Below are 22,848 nucleotides of genomic sequence, written 5' to 3' on the forward strand. Positions count from 1 at the left end.
TTTTATCTTCAGCCTGGTGAAGGCTGCTTTTTGCCGGGAAGGCCGCTGCCCTCCTAACTGCGCGATGACGAGTCGCTGACAGCTGTCCCTGAGCTCCAACAGACCCACATGTGAAAATATGCCTGCAATGTAACTTTTCTCAGTGCTGGGCTCTTTGTTTGTCAGTTACATCCCGACTAAACCCGCAGCCGCAGGAGACGCGGTTAAAACCCTGTTGTGGATGGCAGCACCTGCACATTTACAATCAGGAAGTGGCCTGTCAAGACCGGAATCTCCTCCCAAGCCCGGTCTCCCTGCGGTGCAATCAATTGGGAGGGAGTTAATTTGTCAGGAAACTCTTTGGAATGGATTTTGACCTGGCGATGACAAACAGGAACCCTCCAGGTCCTCCGTCGTCAACACACTGGTTATTTTAGGCTTCCTTGTTGTCTGGTTTCTAATCTCTTCTCTAACCAAACACACACGTCTGCCTTGGCCTAGAGGTTCCTCCTGCTTCTGCATCTGTGTCAGCACTGCGCTGCTACTTTGTGTGATTCACCCTCATTGTTTTCTTTTCCTCTCCCGCCCACATGGACGTCTCTTCATCATCCATCCCTGACACCTGATGCTGGCGTCGGTGGAGTGGCTGATAGCAGGAGCCAGGAATAGCGGGTCATTGTTTCTGCCGTCACATAGCGCAGCAAATCACATCGTGAGACGCTGGGAGTTATCTTATTTTCTGTCGAGGTGCCGTCACGCTGGTTCTGGGTCTTGGAATATCTAAAATCGTGTCTCAGGTTGACATAAACATGAAGAATATCTCCTGGACGTCTTTTGTGTGACAGCTTGTGTATAGTATAGTGCATGTGTAGCGGGACAAAGGGTGTGAAATGTACAGTCTCCAACTCTTTCAAGATGGAGAATATTATTTTTGCTCTCATGCCACGGTTTTGTTTCTTGTCTACACTTAAAGATGTAATGTGCAACATTAGAAAAAGCATATATTTTCACATTTGCTGACAAGAAAAGAGATGCGCATGAGCTGCATGCGCTGTGTATCCAAGTTGTGAAGCCAGAGGTGCAGGATGTTTCTAATGACAAGAAATGTGTCAGAAATGTTTGTTTTTTTTAATTAAAATAGCATTCATGTTGCTACAGAATCAGATTCCAAGACAGGATGCTGGCGCTTCACTGACATTGTGCCATGAGAATAATAATATTGTGATGGGTATTTGTCACAGTTTGTTCTCTCAATATAATGAGCTAATATGCAGCGAAGAGCTGGAAAACTAGATCACCACATTGTTGTTGTTGATCACTCCTATAAGTCAAAAATAACGATACCTTTCTAATGACAAAAACATCCAATGTTATTTTGACTTAAAGCTGCTCATTAGTATCTACTTCACATTATTTGGAAGAAAAAAAAACACTTCAGAAATGTTAACTGCAGACAAGACCAGAGGTTCCCCCAGAAAACTTGCTAAGCCCGGTGCTCGAAGCGATCGGACAGTCATCCAGTCGCCAGTCGTGTTTTTGAGGCAAAACATGTTGATTTGTGACAGAAAATTTGAAAATATCACTTGTTGGAAGACTGGACGATTAATACCTAAGCACCAACTATAAAGTCTTTGAAGACAAGCAATCATTGAAAAAAACAAAACAAAAGAAACAAGCAAAACATCATAGTTAAGAGAGAGGTGATACATTTTAATCACAATGAATAACGATAATGTTGACTCAGGACTTCCTGCTGCTGCTCATTCACAACATTACCTCCAACAAAAAACCCTAAGCCACTGCAGACAAGATGGCGACCGTGTCATAATAAAATAACAGTAGCTATGTTACATAAGCACAGGTACGGTGCGCACAGCCTGACCCAGTTTTAGAAAGTGTCTGTTGTGTAAGACTTACGCTGACAGACGGGCCCACGCACCTTCACATGACTCATCGCTGAATCGAGGAATATCCTCGAAACCCTGCGCCTCGCTCCCAGCATCCCACTCTTCAGCACAACGACAGCTTCAAAACGGAGAGGAAACCTTCACCAGCCAAACGACGGGAGAAGATGCTGCATGTCTTCTCCAAATGAGCTCAACTTCACTTCTTTACATGTTGCAAACCAGAGAAAAGGCTAGAAATGGTTTAAAAGTAGAAATGTTTTTACTAAATGTAGTTATGTAGATTAAATAAATGGAGTACAGAGATACCAGAAGTTGTTTAATTTTGGCTGCAGTGTAAATTTGGATGTTATAAGCAGTATTTGTGTAATTTTTTTATAGGCATTGAACATAAAACAAAAGACGCATAATTTGGTGGTTCAAAAAAACACGCTTTTCGCACTTGTAGCTTTTCTGTGCGTGATGCAAAATCTCTTTTAGTTCATTTAGTGAAAGCAGAATCTTCACCAATGTCAACAATTTGCAACGTAATCTGCTGGATTTCTCTCACGTGCACATTATATATCATCGACTGCTATTCCTGAACACATGTAAATGCCTGAAAGTGATATGAAGTTGTTACTAAGGCTGAATTAGTGAGCTGGCAAAAAGAAGGACAGACATGAAAACATCACTGAGATTTATATATTAAAAAATAAAAAAAACAAAAGTAACGGAGCAAATATTAAAACTAAGAGAAAAACAACTTATTGGTGTCCATAATTACTTCTGCTGAAAGCAAAAAGATCCTTTGTCCCCCCAGTTTAATCATAGAAACAAATTTGTCCATAAAGGCTCTGTCTTTTATTTTTTTTATTGCAGAATGTCCCCTTTAAAGAAAAATTGATCAAACTGCAAAATGATTGCTTCAAACTGGCAGCAGGCAAAGCGCATCGAGGCGTCAGAAATACGACACCAACTTCCCCCCCGTTTCTCACTCACAGTTCTAGATGTTGAGATTTGGGAGCTAAAACCTTTCACTCCACTCAGACTTTGCAGCCGTTTTATTTGACGTCCTTTAACTTCCTTTCACCATCTTTAAAATGTATGACATGAACTTTTTTTGATGCGTAGGAATAAAATTAAAAACACACCTTTGAATATGACTTGTCATAACATAAGAATTGCAGCTTTATTCACACACACAGCTGCACAAGTTTTCCTAAAAGACGGATCGAGTGGTTTTCTGTTTCTGCCAGAACGGAAAACTGCACAAATTATTTTAGGTTAATGTAGTTGTTGTCTGCGTGGGACAGAATCACTCTGTCACCGGTATTTCGGTCTTCATTCTTGAATGTTCATCAGCGTGATAGTGTCTGCACTGTATTTTCTGTGGAGAGCAAAAGGAGACGTTTAGCAGACGTCGTCTGGTAGACATTTTCAGCTGCTGTGGTTCCCTTTCACACTGCACTGTGTCTGACGATCCAAAACCTTTGAAAAATCTGTCACTCCCCTCCGCAGTGGCGGCGTTGCACCAAAAACCATGACAGCAAATGACACAAAAACCTCTGAAGACGACACTGAGCACAACGTCCTTCTTCACGAAATGTAGGCACCGCAAAAATGAAGTGGTGTCATATTTAAGCGGTTCAAGGATTCCTATTTTGTCTTTGGTAAAAACACCAGGAGCCATTTTCAACGCCGACGCTAGAACCTTTCGTACATTGTATTTACCCAGAATGCCCTGTGCTGCTGCACTTCCTGGAGCTGGAGCGGTTTCCTCTCCATCTGGTTTTGAACCTTGCAAGACATCATTTCGACCAATCCGAGTCCGAGTTTTGTAGCCGGATCAGAGTTTGCTGTTTTGCTCCGCGTCAAGAGTTTGGTTCTGCATTCACAATTCCCCAAATGGACCAGGCCTTCTAGACCAGGGGTCCCCAAAGTGGGTCCTGATGGCTCATTAAAGGCCTAAGAAGAAACATTGAAATTCTGAAGAGGTTGTCACTGCCACCGAGGAGAGGAACTAGAACATGCACGATGCCGGCCCTCGAGGACCCACTTTGGGGACCCCTGCTCTAGACAAACGAACTGGAGTTTGATTAAAGCTCACTGGCAAACATGCACTCCTCAATCCAACCTGCTGAGCAACACAAAGTGAGACGAAATATGGCAAAAACAAACACAATATGCTCTGAAAAGAAGTGTTGCTTGTTCTGACCATCTGTTCACCTCTGAATGGTTCAGAGGGAAAAGCAAAAACAAAAGCCCCGGGGGGTCAAAACCATTTCACATTCAGGTCCAGGTGTCGAAGCTTTTTTTCCATCTGCTTTGCTCATGGGCTCCACCTGAACATTTGAGGGTGTGAATCTGTGAGGGGGCAAATATTTTTAACGGCCGAGTATGTTTTGAGTAACTCTAAATATCACTGTATTACGTTACAGAAAGGCTGTTCAACCCATTTGTCAATAGGAGACACAATCACTAGAAATCTGCTTTTCAAAGTGCAGCGTGTTTGTACAAAGGGACGCTAAAAAAATGTGGCACCATGCGTCCACCTTTCCACACAGTGGCCACAGCCTTCATTTATCTTGACTTTGGCCATGAAGCAGTCGGTCCCCAGCTGTCAATAAGCCCTCAAACTGTCAGCTGTGCTGCGGCTTCCTCCGCTTGGCAGAGGCGCGTCGCACAATCGAGCTCCACTGCTGCACTCTGAATATCACGCATTGCTATCCATTACCGCCGCTGCAGACTCTGTTACAATTGCTGAGTTGTTAAGTTATATATCAGCTCTTAACTGAGACTCCCAGCCTCCCCTGCACCCCCTGGTTTTAAGACCCATTTTAGGTGTGAGCAGCGCCAGTCAGAAAGGGGGATGAGCTGGAGATGTGGCAGCTCTGATCATTTTCCCGCCTGTTTCTCTACGCAGGGCGGCTCGTACCAGAGCGAGAACGGCCTCGTGTTCCCCCCTCCTCACAGACGAGAATGAAAGAAAAAAAAGAAGCAGCGTCTTGCACCCAACCGGCTCTAAATGCTGCCATGTATATCACAGCTTCTCGTCATACAAACATGTTTCAAAAGTGATTGTGCTTCACAACCCGAAACGGTAGATAGAAAGAGACATTTTTAGAGCGCCTTCACTCCAGCTCCACTTTTAATCGAACTCTAGTTCGATTGGGGAGGTGGGAATGTGCAGTCTGCTGATGTGGACCAAAAAAATGTAATCCTGAAATCCTGAAAGCCTGGGCATTGGTTTGATTGAAATGAAATCAAATTAATAGTGGACCAGAGACTATCCCAAAAGCAGGAAGTGAACTAAAGTTCAGGGCATTCTGGGTAAATGCAACCAGAGTCTGGCGCTCTCGGGTGAAATGGCTTTTGTTTTACCAGAAACAAAAGAGAAATCCTAGGACTGCTAAAGTTTGTCGCTATACCATTTTCGTTTATATTTCGTGACAAAGAAAGTTGCTCTCATGTCTTCTTCAGATGTCTTCCTGTTGTTAAGTGGCTCTTGGTGCAGCGCCACCACAGGTGAGGGGGAGGAACTGGTTTCCCAAACCAGTGTGAAAGTGTTACAAATGTTGCAACTTTGGTTCCCAATCTAACCCAATCTATGGGAATATCTGGTGTGAAACGCCCTAAAAGAAAGAGAGTGAAAGTATATCTAAAAATAAATGAAAAAGGGAGGAACCATCTGTCACTTGTCACAAGGCAAGATGTCTGAACCTCTTGTGTCACTTTTTGCAAAAGCAAATGGAGGTAAGTTGAAAAGCTTTCTGCCTGAAGAACTGCAAGTTTGAATTCCTGCACTTGACTGAATATTTTTCAGCTTATGCGAGGAAGGAAAACGCTTTTTAGATTGGAAAACGTGCTCCAGTCCCCCGCCAGCCCCACTCGCTCCAGGCTCAGCTGTTGGTGCCAGCTTCCCAGTGGGACTTGAAACTGCGGCGGGGGGGCGATTGGAAGAGCGTGTTATCTGGAAACCCTCCCACTGTCACACCTTTGGGGCAACATGCATTCAGTACATACTGCGAGTTCATTGGTCACATGCGTCACATATTGATCTGCATGCGTGACGCATGACCTTGTTCAAATGCTCGCTCACTGACACACAATGGTGGAGAGGTGCATTTGTAATTGATCTGCTAAAGGGTTTACGCAGCGTCTTGTTTCTGTTTCGATGCAAACGATATCAACACTATAAGCAAGATTTGAAGAAAAAAAGTAACTAACAAAAGGCGATGCTGAAGTTATTCTGGGAGAGGAGAGAAGTTTGTTTTGCAGCTAGTCCCTGAAATACGAAAAGAGTCCTCCCTTTTCGCCGTCTTCATCTCAAACAAATAACAGTAAAATGGCAGACTTCAGTGTGGAGTCCTCCTCCTCCTCCTCATTGTGTTTTACCTTGGCAAAAGAAAAGAGCAGGCCAGCAATGCCGACAGGCCTATAACAAGCACCTGACTCACTTATGACTCATGGCGTCAAGCGCGGGGATTAATTGTCCTGCGTTCAAGCAAAGAGTCCACACGTAATTAAACAACTGACACAAAAACCGAAGTGGGCTGTTTCCAAGCTTTCTCTCCCTTTTGTCATTTGCGACGACTTGCTGTTAAGTCTGTGGAATGAGTTCGAGTTCAGGCAGGAGAACCCGGAGCATGTTGCAAAGCCAGCAAAGAAAGCAGACAGAGCTGAAGAAACACTGATATCTCTCTCAGTGTTGCTCATATTTGGTCATTTGCTCTCTTCTGAGTCAGCGCAGCTCGTTTTATGATGAACTGGGGTGTCAAAAGCACATTTTTGTTATTTTTCTGGGTGAACTTTAGACTCAAGTTCACAAGAAACCCCGTAAAATTTAATCTATTTTATCATTCCCTGTGAGCCAAGCAGAGACTCACAGGATAGCCTGATAGTAGAGTTGTCAAAATGCAAAATATTTCAACATAGTTAATGAAAAAAGCATTTATTTAAAAATACTCATTTGGCTTGGCGCTGTACTCTGTTTCCAGTGATGTTGTTTCTCCTGATATTATTACAACCTTTCATTTAATTATTTATTTATTTTTTTGCAATGTCATTGTTTCTGGCTTACAGGTGAAGAAAACCCAGAGTTAAGTGTCTCAGACATCAGACCGATCAATAACAGATTTCTGAAGAGTATGTTCGTTCGTTGGCGCTCAATACTTGGTTGGGCCCACTTTAGCATGAATTACTGCGTGAATGCGCTGTGGCATCGCGGCGATATGTCTGTGGTACTGCGTAGGTGTAATGGAAGCCCAGGTTGCTTTTATAGCTGCCTTCAGATCATCTCTCTTGTTGGGTCTGGAGTCTCTCGTCTTCATCTTGTCAACAGCCCATAGATTTTCTGTAGGGTTTAGGGAATTTGCTGACCAATCAAGAACAGGAACACCAAGTTCTTTGGAGCAGCTTTTGGTGCCGTTGGCAGTGAGCAGGTGCGAGGAAAATAAAATCAGCATCTCCATACTGCTCGTTAGCAGAGCGGGTCGGGTTTGGGGCGCTCTAGAATTTCCTGGTGGATGTTTACGTTGAGTATGGACTTTAGAAAACAATGGACCAAAGCCAGCAGATGATGTGGAAACGTCACACTGAGCTCAAAGCAACGTGCAGTCGGTGCCTCTCCGCTCTTCCTCCAGACTCTGGAACCTTAATTTACAAATTAGATTTACTTTCATCTGAAAACAGGACTCTGTGCTGTTGCGCAACAGTCCAGCTCCTTTTCTCCTCAGCTGAGAAAAAAAAACAACACCTCTGGCGTCTCTGGCCTGACATGGCGAATGAGACGTTTATCCTCACCGTCTGTATATTCTGTGATGGGTTTTTCTTTCCTCTCCAGGCTGCAGTTCTTCCGTTTCCTACCGCTCTTCTTCCTTCTTTGCTTTTTGTTCACATGCTTGGATACAGCACTCTATTAACAACCAGGGTCCTTTTGTGGCTTCCCCTCCCAGTGACGGGTGTCTATGACTGTCTTCTGGACTTCTGCCCAGCCAGCAGTCTTCAGCATGATGGTGTAGCCTACTGACCCAGAGAGAGATCGCTGAAGAAACCTCTGGTCGTGTTTTGAGTTCTTTAGCTCAAAGCACCTTGATTAGGGTGCGACTCCAGCAGCTTTCAATACTGATGCTTTTCAGGATATTTTTGTCACAATGTTTGTTGCGTCTCCAAATGGGACGTCTTATTCTGTTCTTTAAGAAATGTCTGTCTTCTTGGCCCTCATCCACATTACTATTATTATTATTATCAGTGCAGAGCACGACTGATAGCTGAGCTGTGGATCTCTGCATCTGGTCCAGAGAGATCAGAGCTCTCCTTGTTCAGCTTGCGAGTTTCGGTGGACGTCTTACCAGGTTTACATTTGTTCCATGCTATTTCCGTTTCCAGATGATGAATTGAACAGCGAGGCGTTCAAAGCTCGGGAAATCTCTCGCAGCCTCGGCTCACTTTAAACCCGTCCACACCTTTCTCCCTGGCCTGTCCGCTGTCTCCTCTTAACCTCTGAGGCGTCACAGAGCAGCTGGATTTGCACTGAGATTAGATTACACACAGCTCGACTCATCTGGCAACTTCTGAAGGCACTCAGAGAAAAGGACATTGAAAATGTTTTGAATCACGTGTAATTTCCTTTCTACATCCCTTTGTGTTGGTCTTTCACATTAACTTACAATTAAATCCATCTGTGTTTTGTGGTTGTGATGCGATAAAATGAGGGGTATAAATACTTTTACAAGCCACTGTGTAAAATGCAGACTCTTATTTTAAAGCATTTGAAGCATATCCAGGCGTTCACTCACTTAACTTTCTGACTGAGAAAACCTCAATTCTGTTGAATAAGTCATAAATAAAACAACTGTACATTTTGAGTTAAAGTGCAACAAGGAATCTGATCATCCTCTCCTCTATCTGCGTTATGAACACGATTATTGCTCTTTGTTTTGCTGCCAACAGGTACCAGTTCTGTGGATGTTGTGTTTCTGACTGCTTCAGACAAAATTTAATTAATTAACACGAAGTACATTCACTCAGCATGTAAATACAGTCGACCCGGCTTCGTGCCGGCTCAGTTCCATCACGGTTTCGTTAATAGAGGCCTTGGAAGCGAATCCAGAAACTTTTGACGGTATCAGAATTAAACGGTGTAGTCAAAGTAAGGCGTTAACCTCATCTATAAATACACGCACGATGACGGTGAAGGCTCTCCTTTGTCACTATTGTGTTTTTGTGTCAATAAAGGGGAATAAAAATCTTTAAGCTTGCTCATTTCTGTCATAAAAAAAAATCCTGATTGTCCTCCCAGAATAAGAAACATTCAGAGGAAGTTCAACGGAAGAGATTAAATCAGAAAATATGTGATTGTACTGCTCAACTAATAACAGTTCATACAAGTGAATTGGTGAAGCAGCAAACTGAGGGACGCGTATTTTTGATTGCGCCCAGAGAAATGTTGGGAATAAAGACGCATCGATTGCCATCTGTTTTGTGAAAAACAGATGGCAATAAAAGCAATAGATGCTTTTAATCAGCATCCTAACGCAAACCAGACCTGCTGGGAAAATCTATTGCCAATATGTTTCTGATGGAAATCACAAAAATCAATAGTATCGTTTTTCCTTAACATTTCCACTCAATTTTTCAGTTTCTTCTGTCTTGGAAAATCAAAAGATAAATAAATAAAACAAAGACAAATCCATCATGTTTTTCTGGTCCTGTAGGTGCAAAAGGGATGATATAATGTGTTTCTCATTGTTAAACAAGCCTTTGTTTTATCAATGAGCTTAATGCTGATGTAATGCAGAATGTTAGGGGAAAAGGTCAAAACAAGGGCTTTTCCTTGAAAGCATCCATTGCATTGCATCAGAAAAAGAGATTTCACAATTGGTAATATGTGGTAAAACGTAATGCTCTTGGTCACAGACTTCCTATTCATCCGTGGTCAGAGGTTTTCATGGTTTGAAGTGAGCCTGTCATGAATGCTAACGCTGATTAGCACAGTTAGCGATGACAGCAGATTTTTCTGCAATGGTAAGTTGTTTCTCTGCCATTAGCGCAGTGAGCAGCACGTACATGAGAGTGAGTGACGGCGCTAAAACCTCCCGCTCTGATTGGTTGTTTCTGACCAGTAGCGGTGCATTCTGCAGATGGCAGTAGGACCACTGAGAGGAAGCAGAGGAGTTTGATTTTTTTCAGATGGTCCGTCTTACATTACACTGAGATGACAGTAACCTTGAAATGTAAAAAACAAACAAACACTTCTTTACTTTTTAAAAATTGAACAGCACAGTTTTAAAAAAATTGTTTTTTAAAACTATTTTGCATATTTTTTCTTAGACTTCATCCAAACACATGCATGTTCAGCGAGAGAGAAGTGGCCCTCTTAAATTCACAGTGTTTGATCAGGAGACTGATTGAGCCAATGAAGTGCAACTTGAGTAAAATATTGAACAATTGGGTTTAATTGCCCAAATAAGACCTCATTTTTGCAAATTAGAGCATAAGCAGACACAATAGTCTAGTTTTCTGCCTCATGTGTTTTATCAGTCTAAGGTTAAAACAATTTCATAAACCTAAGACAAAGGATAAGAAGGAATGTTGTGTTCTCTAAACTTCTCAGACTGATTCATTTGAACCAAGCAGATCCTCATCCACTGTTTGTTTAGACATCTAAAAAAAAAATGCAATCACTCTTGTGTTTCAATGATTTTCTCCCATATTGATCAGAACACCTTCATTTAAAAACTGCATTTTGCGTTCACTCGTGTTGACTTTGAACGATATTCAAATCGTGTTGACTTTGAACGATATTCAAATCGGTTTGATGTTCTGAGACACATAAGTGTCACAAACACGCACAAAACAAGGGAAGGAAGCAAAGGGGCAACCTGGGTAAAACTTGTTCTTGCTTTTGTTTCAAATTTTACTTCTCAGTTTGATCCTCTAATATTTAAAAGAGACATTAGAGAAAGAAAAATGCCTGAAAGTTGCTATTGAATGATTACAACGAATAAAATTTAAGACGTTAAACAAGATCATTTCACTTTAAAACTCGACGTGAAAAATCTTCTCAGCCATCACCGGGTAGAGCTGGCCGCTCCATCCTGACTCTACTGTGTCTCTTTCTTGTTGTTTTTTCTCACACTCGCAGAATATTAACAAAATTTTGCACACTTATGTAATGGAAGCCCAGCTAATTTGATTCTGGCTTGACAGCGGATATGTGATCCTAAACTTCCCAAAGTAAATCCTGTGAATCTAGACACAAAAGCTCAGATTATTTTAGAAAGTTACACACAAGCCAACAAATTAACCCCCCCCCCCCAAAAAAAAGAAAATGCAGTCATGCTAGACTTGGGATGTAACCCTGCTTTTGTTTTCTAACACAAAAGCTCAAAGTGTGAAATTGAGTAAATCGGACAGAAAGCTTTCTTGCGGCCTGCAGGGTCAGTGCAGGTGAAAGTTTGGCCAAACTCGCCGCGTCTCAGTGATATACGGCCGGCAGCTGAGACGGAGCGAAGCAGGAGGAGATCCGAGCACTAATGGGGAAAAGATGTGCCAAAACATGTTGATCATGCTTCACTAATCCCGCTACCACAAACAACTCAGACACATCAGCACCGAATGAAAGACAAAACAAGCCGCTGCCAAATCGTCCCTGCAGCCGTTCCGTCTGAGACGTTCGACAAAGCAGCGCACAGAGCTGCGAAAGCCGCAGCCGCCGCTCCGCGTGAGCAGAGGGCAAAAAAAAAACGTCTTTACAGGTCAAAGTCTGGCAGGAGGAGGAAAATCTGGTTGCCCGTCAGCTTTCTGTTTGCACCTGAAAGAATTAAAGCGTGTGCAAAAAGTTTTAGAGCATGAAGTGTGATTTTCTGAGAATCTTGGCAGTAAATATTGCTGCAGAGAACAGGTGTTCAGACAATAAAAACAGGTGCATATGTCTGTTTTTTCATAATATTCGGAGAATCAATAAAATTTTAATATTCACTCGAGAGATTTAATGTCTACATTTGGCTTCAGGTAATCTCCTTAATCTTATTTTTTGGAGGGGAAAGTTGTTTATGTCTTTGTCCATGAATCTTAATTTCACATTGTTTCACATAACATCACTCAAAAAAGCTTTAATCGTTCTAAATAGAGGATGGCGTTCAAGAAACTCACTTTCCTTAGATTTTAAAGCTCTCGAGGCACAATTATGTGATGCAGAAACTGTAAAGTCAAAGCAAAAAATCTATCCAAATGCTAACAAACTGTGTAAGCACACCGTCATTATGATACCTATACAAAATGTGGTAGGATGGAGAGAGAGCGATAAAAGTCTGAAACCAACACAGAGCTTCAAAATGAGAGAAAGTAAATGTTGCACTTAAGTTCTAGGAAGTGCGTCACAAATTTGTCAAGTGAAACCAGTTGGGGTTTTTTTCTTTTACATATTTAGTATTGATTGCACTTCTGCAGTGATGATGAACTAAATGATTTCTACAACCACAGTTTGTCTAAGACACTTTTTACTCAAAATGTTCCGTAAGTTTCAATCGAGGCTTTAGAGAGTCATTTAAGTCAGGAAAATATAAATACATCTCAAGAAAAAAAAGAAAAGTGGGGGTTTACTGTGTGTTTCACAAAAAATTTGAACTTTTTTTTCTAATGAAGACTTAATATTTTAGTGTTGTCGAGCAACTTAAAATTTGCCCATTTTTTACAGATTCTGTTTGGCTAAGAGGAAAATGTAGAGCAGAAAAATATTTTTTGCTTTAAAAAAAATGCAATTCTGTTTTTTTTTTTTTACAAATAGATCCGTGTAAGAGAAGTTTCTGCAATTTCTTGAAATTTATCGAATATTTCTTCAGTTTTGTCTTAAATTTGACAATTTTTTTGAAGAGAAAATTTGACGTGATGAAAGCCAAAGGCAAGCTTTATAGTTACCTTTTGGTAAAAATAAATAAATATTCAGTTCGGACCAAATATTGCATCTTTAGCTCATCTCCTTGTAAAATTCCTCGTCCAATTTGGAAAAACGAGGAAACGTCCGACTTCCGGGACAACACATTTAAATAAATTAAGGTCGCTTTGCTTTTTTTCTTCTTTCATGCAGACATTTTGAGACCTTCCCGTTTTTAGGTTGACGCAATTTCCTCTTACCTCTGCAGTGCTTCGTTCACCTCAGGGCCATATGCGCCGCCGTCGTGCCCTTTTCCCAGCATTTTTGACACTGTCGATGCCTCTTGCCCCACGGCAAACTCGGTGGCACCACCTGCAGCCTTTCCGCCTCAAGTTCGCTGCAGAAGACCTTCCAAGACCCAAACGCAGCAAATCCGGTCAAGGCCGCTTCCCCCCGGCCTGCTCCGTCTCGCCTTTTCCTCTGCGGACGGACGGATGTCAGGAGGGGACGGACGCAGAGACCTCAGCTACGCCTGATCGACAGCTGCGAAGAAGCAGCAGAGTGCCCCCCCCTTCACGCCTGCCCCTCTAGCAAAGAACGCGCCACACTTTTCCTCACTCAACGTCTTCTTATGAAGTTTGGCAAGTGAGAGTAGTTCCTCTTCAGGGAGCAAACTAATGGTTGACTGAGTGAAGAGGAAATAACAGGGAGGTGGGCTCAGGGGGATGGCGAACCGGTGGGGGGGGGAGGTCGAGAAGGGGCAGGCTGAGTTATCAGAGACCAACTGGGAGTCCCTGCTCCATGTGGCACAACAACAGGGACAAGAAAGTCCCTGCAGCCACCGCTAATTATCACCTCGGCGATCCCACACGCAGCCTGGCAGAGGGCGGCCGGCGAAGGGATGCGCCGGGCTTCTGGGAATGCCATCAGTCACTCGGCCGTGTCGGGATCAATTTGGTTGCTGAATCATTGGAGGTTTCCAATTTCCTGCCCTGGAACCCAGTGTCAGATTATTCACATTTTGTAATGGCCCGACCGGTCTGAGGGATCACAGCTATGACCCAAACAGCATTGGAGGCCAGGACTGATAATAGGCCGGCATTACTGAAGGAATACACAAAGCGGGGACGCATAAGCACCTCCTAATGCACAGCACAGAGAGGACACGGGGTGTGTGGGGCAGAGGAGGGTCCATGAGGGACTTGGGTCGGTAAATGTTTATTTTGACCGGACGAGAAATAGATTTTGGCAGCAGAGGTTGTGATACCGCTGCACTGTTTCCATTTAGCTGCCTTTTTAAATCCATACACAAACCACTGCTGTTTGCTATAGGGTTCAGTTTATTGCTTCGACCACTTCAGCAAATTATGGCGACAAAATAATCATAAAATGCTTGCAGCTCAAGCAAAATTTGATTGACTTGTACCGAAGATTTCATATTCCACTTTATTTCCACTGTGTGTGGTTCTGATCCATGTGTGAGAGGGAAGAACTGAGGATGAGGGAGAAATCTGGAGATCATGATCTTGATCCTTGTGTTTCATAAGTCTACTTCATGCATGCGCCGTGACAAGCAGAGAAAAGCACAAACCACCGATCTCCTCTTGTACTCTGACGCTGCAGACGCGGTTCGCGCGCCGCTTACGTCTGAACGAAGCATCCGACATTCTGCCGCCTCAAACAACAAACTGCAAAGTTTGGAGGCAGAGAACCTCCAACAGTCCCTGCCGTCAACGGGCCGCAGCAAACCATTGCGTGAGCACGTGTCTGCGTTCATGTGACAACCCTACATAACAATCCTCCATCCTCCCCCTTCGCTTATTTTTGGCATTGCGAGAAAGCAGATACCACTGTAGCATGAAGTGGTTTCTATAACGGTGGCGGCCTGGATAACTCGGCGTTAAGCACACGAGTCGCATTTAAACCGTTTGTGCATCGAATCTCCCGAAACAACACCAGTCAAAGCTTGATGTCGACGTTCACATCACAACTTTAAAGTCCGAGAGACATGAAAATAAAGTGTTGAAAATCTATCTGCAGAATCACATCCTGTATGAAAGCTTTCTTCAGGGCCATCTTGTAAATCTTTTTGAGAACACCTTCCCTGGTGCTTTCACAAGTCTGACAAAACCTCCGGATGTGTCGGATTAGCTCTTCACATGTGGTTCTCAGCGCCGTGATTACCTGAGTTCATTTATTCTCGCAGTTCTAGAAATGTCACAATAAAACCACATTTCCCAGGAGTCGCCGACGCGTCTAAGATTAGCGCGGCTGTGTGAACTGAGAGCACGCCGAAATGCAATTTGTCGAATTCGGTGCGGACAGCTGCGGTTAAAAAGCCAAGTGATGAGAAGTCAAATCTGACGATGAAGAGTGGCAAACAGGGGCCTCGTAAAGAGCCGGGGCGGCGATAAAGCGTGCGACACCGAGTCGCAGACTCTCAGAACTTAGAGATGTTGTTGCAATGGGATCCGGAGATCACCTGTTTATGTAAAATGCTTCAAATAAGAGATCCAAATGATGCACGTGGCTCCAAATACGTTGGAACTAATATCTAGTCAAACGTCCGTACAAAGTTGGATATTTGATCACTCTTAGGCTGCGTTCAACACGCCGGTCAAATGGGACCCAAATCCGATTTTGTTTGCCCAAATGCAACCTCTATCCGACTTTCTCAAAACCGTTTCCGAACATCCCAATTCTGACCTTTTCACCCCTTCAAAAAAACAAAAACAATCACTTTAATTTGTGGTTCTAAATTGGATCCAGATCCAGCAGCTGATGGCTCAGGCCTGAACCATCATGTTGCATTTTAAAAACGCGTGGCGTGTTTTCAATCGACGCATAGCATGAATCAATTTCTTCACACGTGGTTTTAATCGAATTTCTTATTTAATAGAATCACAGTAATTGTGAAATTTTGTTCGTTTTTTTTTTACATCAGCTGAATATTGAGAGTTTCCCACACATTTCGTAGCTGCTGTTCAAGAATAAGCTATTCTGCAGTGAAAGACAAATGAACTTTCAGGCTTTGTGCAGATCTATGCCAATGGTGCCAAAGAATGTAGGGGGCGCTATAAACACACCCAGTACTTGTGAGATGTTTGCATTGATGAAAAGGTGCCATATCAAATAACTAAAAGATGTTGTGTGTTTTGTTTTTTGTTTTTTTGTACATCTGCGGGAAACAACTTCCTCTACGTGCCTCCAAACCGGCATGTTTTCACCAACAGTGCATTTTGTATTCAACCAGGATTCCAGCACGGTGTCTGTGAAAGGGAACAGATGAAGTAAATCTCTTTCCGAGCGATCGGTTGGCAGCAAATTCTCCCGCTGCAGCTGAGAATGTCTCCCTGCGTGGGGCTGAGCCTTCGCATGAGGGGGCAAACGCTCCACTTGCAAAGGGATTAAAGTCGACATGTGCAAAACCGGTCAGCGGCCCGACCGCTGAAACCAGTCAGTTTGGCTAAATCAACAGCGAAGTTAACCTGCAGATTAAGTGAGTGCAGATTCATTCACTTACATTTCAAATGGCTTCTCTCATGTTGCAATCTTTTAGAGTTCATTGTCCAAAAGGCAGAAAATCTGGAATGTGTCAAGTTTATGTGTCAGCAAAAAACAAACAAAAAAAAAAAAACGCCAAAAAGATAACATTGTCTCTACTTAGTTGGCTTTAATACATTTAATAAACTTGTTTTCGTGGTTATTCTAGACGATCCCTTCAAAAAGAAAGAGAATCTGGGTGGAACACTTCAGTGCAGTGCACTCCTTGCTCCATGTAACGTTTTGATTTAAAACGCGGACATGCAGAGACGTTTACCGAGTCTTTGTTGCAAAAAATATCACTTTTCAAATTTAAAGCACTGAAATCATTTTTTGCTCTACCTTACCCTTGTGCACAAAACACATTCGGACGTCCAAATTTCTCTCGCCATGACTTTAGATAGCAAAAATCCCATTAATGTACATTTAAAATCCTACTGTTGTACTGTCATTTCTAGTGGTGCAAAACAATGAGCAGTCCCGCCATTTTGGACGTCAAAGTTACGATGCGTAACTTGCATCGCCCCAATCCTCCAGTTTTTGCTTGCTGGTGACCTGTGCATTGGACTGAGTACACACTTCATAAGGCAGGGACAGAGCAAATCTTTTCTTGAAGACCTTGCTATTAATAAATAAAGGAGCATATTGATATGATCATTGCGGCCACCAGCAGCTTTGAAGGGGAACTATTTGTTCCACAGGTGTGCTCTGCTGGTGAATTACCTTCAACAACAGCTAATTGCTTGGCAGCGGTGGCCAACGATTGGTTCCACCCCCTGAGTGAGAGTAACCAAATACCCTGCCAGTATTATGCGAGAGTGGATGAGAACTGACTTGCTGCGAAACGTTTAATCAAACATCAGTGAGCTCGAATCACACATTTGAGCTCGTGTGTGTGATTCTTATCTTCGTTCAGTCCAACGTTGGCATCAGTCAGTTGCCAGTCTGCATCTCAACTTCGGGTTCTCAGTTATTGCAAACAAAGCATCTCCCAGACTCACCCATGTGCGCCCAGGAGCAAGATGTGAAACCTCAGAGTTCATAAACACGGGCCAGAATGGTGACAATTTGGCCAAAGCGCTGATATAACAACTGACCTCATAGAGCAGTCGTTTAAAAAAAGAAAAGAAAAAGGAGCCGACAAACAGAACCACGGCCTTTAAATTCTAGCCTTTATAGCAGGAACGGTGCTACATTATTTTATTGATGGTCTAAAATTAACGCACAGCCACGCCAGCCGCTCCGAGTCGCCTCCGGCCAATCATACAGCGGGCTTTCTGCAGACCAGAGGGCTCGTTTTCAGAAGCCCAAAGTAGAAGCGAGTTTATGATCTCCGAGATGTTTTATAGACCCAAACGACACCGACACCTGCAGCTGCAGCAGCAGGCCGCCTGTGGATCCCGGGGAAGCGCTAAACAGCTGAGATCATGGAGTTTAACACGCTGACATTTTACACAGCCAAAGAGTCCAAACACCAGAAACCAATAACGCAGCGAGGGGTCCAGTAAAAAGAAATAAACAGCTTGTTGTTGTTAAATTGTCTAAAGAGAATACAAGGAAAGAGGATGTGCATGAAATCCCTTATTTGTTCTTAATTTCCAATAATAGTAATTGCTTTATTATTCACTCAAAAATTACTGTACAGGATGTTTGACAACTTCTTAAAATTACTTTTAATTTGTCAAAAGCAAACTGGAAATCAAATCAAACTCTTGCAAGAAATATTGAATTAGATAAACGTTAAATAAAAACGATACTATATTGCCCAAATTTCGAATTTAAGTTTCTCTATAGTTCTTCATATGAATCGGGAGAAAACATCAAAACTGTTTGTCACATTGGCGACACTATAATTTTTTTATAGTGAATAAATCCATAAAGCATTTTCCCCATAAGCAAGTGTCAACCAGCATATTGATGGTAGATCTTGTTAACAGTTCTATTTTTTATTTATTTTTTTACTTACAGTTTACAGTTTATAGGTTTACAGTCTGGTAGACTCTGTTTAACTGGGGACCAAATTGGGGCGTTTGTTACCTTTGAGGTCATTTCTCACTGCATTGTCAAATGAACCAACCCATTTGGAAAACCCGTCCCCCTCCCCACCAGAGGGGGCGCTGCACCAAGAACCACTGAAGAAAAGGACACAAAACCCTCCGAAGGAGAGATAAACGCGACTTTCTTTTTTACAAAATGTAAACAAAAATGTTTACGGTCGCATGGTTTCTCTTTTGCTTTTGTTAAAGACCATGAGTCATTTCTTCCACTCGCGCTCGACCCTCACATTCGTTTCGGTTGTATTTACCCAGAATCCCCCCAGCAAAGCAATACTTCCTGCTTTCTCCTGACTCCGCACCAGACTTCACTGGATCCGAACCAAGACTTAAGCCTGTAGGCGGTCCAGAGTTTTGGTCCACACCAGAGTTTGATTTCACATCCACGTCTTGCACAAAGGACCTGAACCTTTTGGCAGCTGGAGTTGGACTGAAGCGAGCCAAACAGGGCCGGTGTGAATGCACTCTAAATGGTCTAATCCAAGTTGCTTTGAAAGATCGTTAGAAGTTAGATGCTGACTACACTGCATCATCACTGCAACATATGTGATGGTAATGCAACAATTGCAATCGCATCTTTATGACAATGCTATAAAGTCAGACTACATTACCCAAGATGCAATATAAAAACTGTCATATTAACCTTGTGATAATTACCCAAAAAATTAGAAAATAGAGACATTGCAATAACATGTAATTAAAATGCAATTAAGTGAGAAGGGGTCAGTGCTGGATTAGCCCCAATTTTCTTAATTTGGGAGATTGTTGATTGGCCGATACTTGCGTGTGAAAAGTCTACAAGTAAACCACTTTCCTCTTGTGCGCTGCGTGAAAGAGGTTTGAAGGATGGACCGGCCCACCAGCTCATGTCCGTTTGCAGTTAACAACTGTCACTCCACTGTTACCAATTCAGTGATTTCATTGCTACATTTAGCAACTTTTGAGACGACAAACGTCTGCACCAGTCAATCAGTCAAAATCACAACATGCAGATCAAGCTTTTTTTACAGTAGCAGATCTGCCAGGAAACTGTACTCGATGCACTCCAACTATCCTCTAGGTGGCAGGCGTCTTGTTAGAGTTTCTTTATTTACATTTTACAGAAACCTGAGAGTTTCTAAATGCTCAGATTGCCCACAAACACCAACCACTGCCGACTATTTTCTTGTTGTTGGAGCAAAAACATTGCGACTCGCGCACACAGCTCGGAGCACCACAGCACCGCAAATCAGCTTCTGGATGTGGATGCGTGTTTGTCTGGGTCACAGTCTCATCTCTGTGTTGTGGAGAAACAGCCAGACGGAGGAAGACAGAGCCTTAAAACACCCAGATGGTTCTGATGGGGAATAAAAATATAATCATATAGCGTTTCAGGCCTGCCAGGCAGATGGACCGCCGCGGAGTGCAAGAAAAGAGCCAGACCTTTCACACACCCCTCCCTCCTCTTCCTCCTCCTCCCCGGCGGCCATTAATCAGCACCTGCTGGACAACAAATTAACTTGCCGCTGCACAAGGCGGGACAGTTTTATGCCTCTCCGACGATTACCATCTTGATTATGGTTTGGAATTACCTATTCATTACTGTGCTTAACATTCTGATATCAAAATAAAATGGCAACAGGGAGTTTACAGCCGAGGATCACCCTTTCAATCCATGTCAACATGCAGAGCGCCGTGGGGCCGCCGGGGCTCAGAAATGGAAAGTTTGAAAGGTTTATATGTCTTACCATGTCGACAAGCTGCTGCCACAATTCTGACTGGACTTCAGTCTGGGTCCAGTTGACAAAGATAAAGTGGGTTCATTGGTTTTCTCGGACTTCTCTGACCAATGTTCTGCGTTTGGCTGCGTCGCGTGGCGCAGAGGTTAAAGGTCAGAGCGTAAACAGATGAGACGCCACTTAACCTGAGTGAAGTCGCCTCCCCCGCCTTCTTCAAATTAGACAAAGTTGGTGTCAAACCAGTTTGTGCTGGTTTGTGCAGCCAACATGTTTGTTTGTGCCGCTACCATTTAAATGATGTAAAGAAATGTTGCTAGAGGTCATCAAAGGTCAACCAACCCCCACCTTCTTCCAATTAAAAAAAATCTGTCAATTAACTCGACTATGTTTGTGCAGCAAAGATTTTCGTTTGTGCTGCTTTGGCTTTGAAGATCTTAATGTCAGCGTCTGGCGTCTGGCCTTTAAAGGTTAAAGGCCAAAAGATCAACCCCCACCCCCCACTTTTATGAAATCAGACAAAATTGGTATCAAACGTTTGCACAAACCAGAATAAATGCAGTCAAGTTAATTGACACCCACTTTGTCTGATTTGAAGAAGGTGGGGCGGCTGATTGACCTTTGGTGACCTCTGCATTTCTTTATATCTTTAAAATGAACGCAGCACAAACAAAAAAGGTTAAAGGCCAAACAAACGTTTGACACCAATTTTGGGGTCGCGACTCGCTACCTTGAAACAAAGGCGACTAGAGCCGACAAATACCGGTGGTTGGACTGGTGGAGCTCGGACCGTCGCCGTCATTTCCTGTCCATACCCGTTCATGGCCGGGAAACAGCCGCGTTTTTAAAAAAACGGCGTATCAGAAAACTCATATTATATCCAGTATCATTATCGTACGTTGGCCTCCGTTTTCTCAAATCCAAAACGTGGCAGGTACGCCGTGGATACGAACTTTGACACTGGTTCACCATCAGTGTCAAACATCCCGGTTAATCATGGTAGATACGGCTGCTTGCAATGAAATGAACTTTTCCTTTCTCTGGTGTTTTCGCCTTCCTAATAATCTCTGTTGACGGGTGAAATGCCAGGTGGTTTACGCAGCAGCAGTTCATTGTCCTAATTAGTCACACATGGTTGTCATGTCACTCGTTCACCTGTCAGTTTGCTATTCTTTCATTTATTTTTTACGCATGTGAAGCGAACAAGTTTTAGTTTTATTTGAAGAAAAGAACGAGGTTTGATGCAGCAACAGGGTGCAACGCTTTAAAAACAATAGCATACATTTTTATCCCACGTTAGTAACTTTGTTTGCACAGCACACGTTTAGAAATACTACAAAATAGCACCACAGCGTAGCACCACTCCTGGTACCATGTAAAGTTCTTATTCTGCTGAGAATAAACCAGCTGCACTCTTTATTCCAGCTTCAGCAAACTTTTTATTTTACGAGCTACTCTACGGTTTTTATCTACATTCCAGTTCTTGTGCGTCGATTCTTTATTACACTTTCTTGAGAAGAATAAAAAACGTACTCGTCAGCTTAAAACTAAAAATAATAGAAAGCAAAAGGCGTCCCGCGTCAATCAGAAAGGGCTCCGCGACGCTCCTGACCACTGAACCGTCGTGGACTCTGCTCTTAAAGGTTACACCGGGTCCTTGGCCCCTCGCCGCGCCGCCGGGCCAGGATGATTGGGAGGCCTGTGGTGTGACAGCAGTGATCCTTGAGGCCGTGGCTGGAGGTCACAGGCTTTCTGAGAGGCTGCCAGTACAGGCTGATGTTACACGAGAATGGAAGGAGCTCCGCTGGGACGCTTTGATTAAGCAGGATGATGGACCTAAATATCAAAACACTGCATCACTGCAAGGCCAGCGAAATGTGCGGCAGACGCTGACTCTGAAGTTAAAGGATTATGTGAAGGGAAGCTGGCTGGAAAAGGCAAGTTAGGATTTTCAGCATGTTTTAGTGAGTAGCTAACAGAGGAGCATCTGAATAAATGTTAATTTAGCACATGTGCGACTCCTAAACTCACAGTGCCAAGCTGGGATACCACCGAAAAATACATACGTTTCCCGCTATTTATTTGAAAATAAAAATACTGTTGCATAGCTGTAGGTATTTTTAAGTAAATTTCTTTTACAACAATAAATAAAAAAGGTATCACTGTACATGATTTAATAGTGAGTCCTTTCATTACTTCATATTTAATTTTGTCGGAGGTCGCATTTCGTGACCCCTCTACTACGACCCAAACGAGGGACTCAACCCCCACTTTGAGAACCCGATTTAAATACGTAAATAAATTCACATTATGCACTTATTTATGAATGTTAATTTTAATGATTATAAATAATCCATTTTTCAATTTTCACTAAAAGCAAAAAAAAAAAAAGTGAAAATCAAGTTATGATCTAAACATTTATGGTCAAATCTGATGTGAAAATGGGTTTTTGCTTTGCAATGTATTTACAATATATACAATTTACCACTAAACTTATTTTACATGCACAGCAAACATCTGGCCACTAATAAAAATTTAACAGTGGGGGAAAAAAATAAAGTTACATCAAATTAAAGCTCAGAAACTGAATTTGAGATCACACTCAAAAATAAACTTGAATTAAAATAAATGAAAAAATATTTTAGTAACTGAATTACTAAAATAATCACTTTTCTTATGCTAACATAAAACTCAATTTCTTCCAAATTAAAAATATCTCAGCCACTGTCTTGAGGTCAGGCGTTAGCTGCAGCGCCACCTTGTGGTCTTAGAGGAACACAAACAAAACAATGAGC

At 42.7% G+C, this 22,848-nt stretch overlaps 1 protein-coding gene across 1 annotated transcript in view; it reads right to left on the minus strand.

The window, feature by feature from the left end:
* The window catches only part of rbm20 (RNA binding motif protein 20), a 45,751-nt gene extending 32,259 nt beyond the window's left edge, over positions 1-13,492 (minus strand). The window contains exon 1 of the mRNA XM_055041105.1: positions 13,002-13,492. Coding sequence (XP_054897080.1) covers positions 13,002-13,063 — 62 coding nt within the window. The 5' untranslated portion in view covers positions 13,064-13,492. The remainder of the gene's footprint in view (positions 1-13,001) is intronic.
* Positions 13,493-22,848: the final 9,356 nt, after the last annotated feature.

Source organism: Poeciliopsis prolifica, unplaced genomic scaffold, assembly GCF_027474105.1.
Source record: "Poeciliopsis prolifica strain line A6 unplaced genomic scaffold, Auburn_PproV2 SCAFFOLD016, whole genome shotgun sequence".
In the NCBI taxonomy this organism is placed as follows: Eukaryota; Metazoa; Chordata; class Actinopteri; order Cyprinodontiformes; family Poeciliidae; genus Poeciliopsis; species Poeciliopsis prolifica.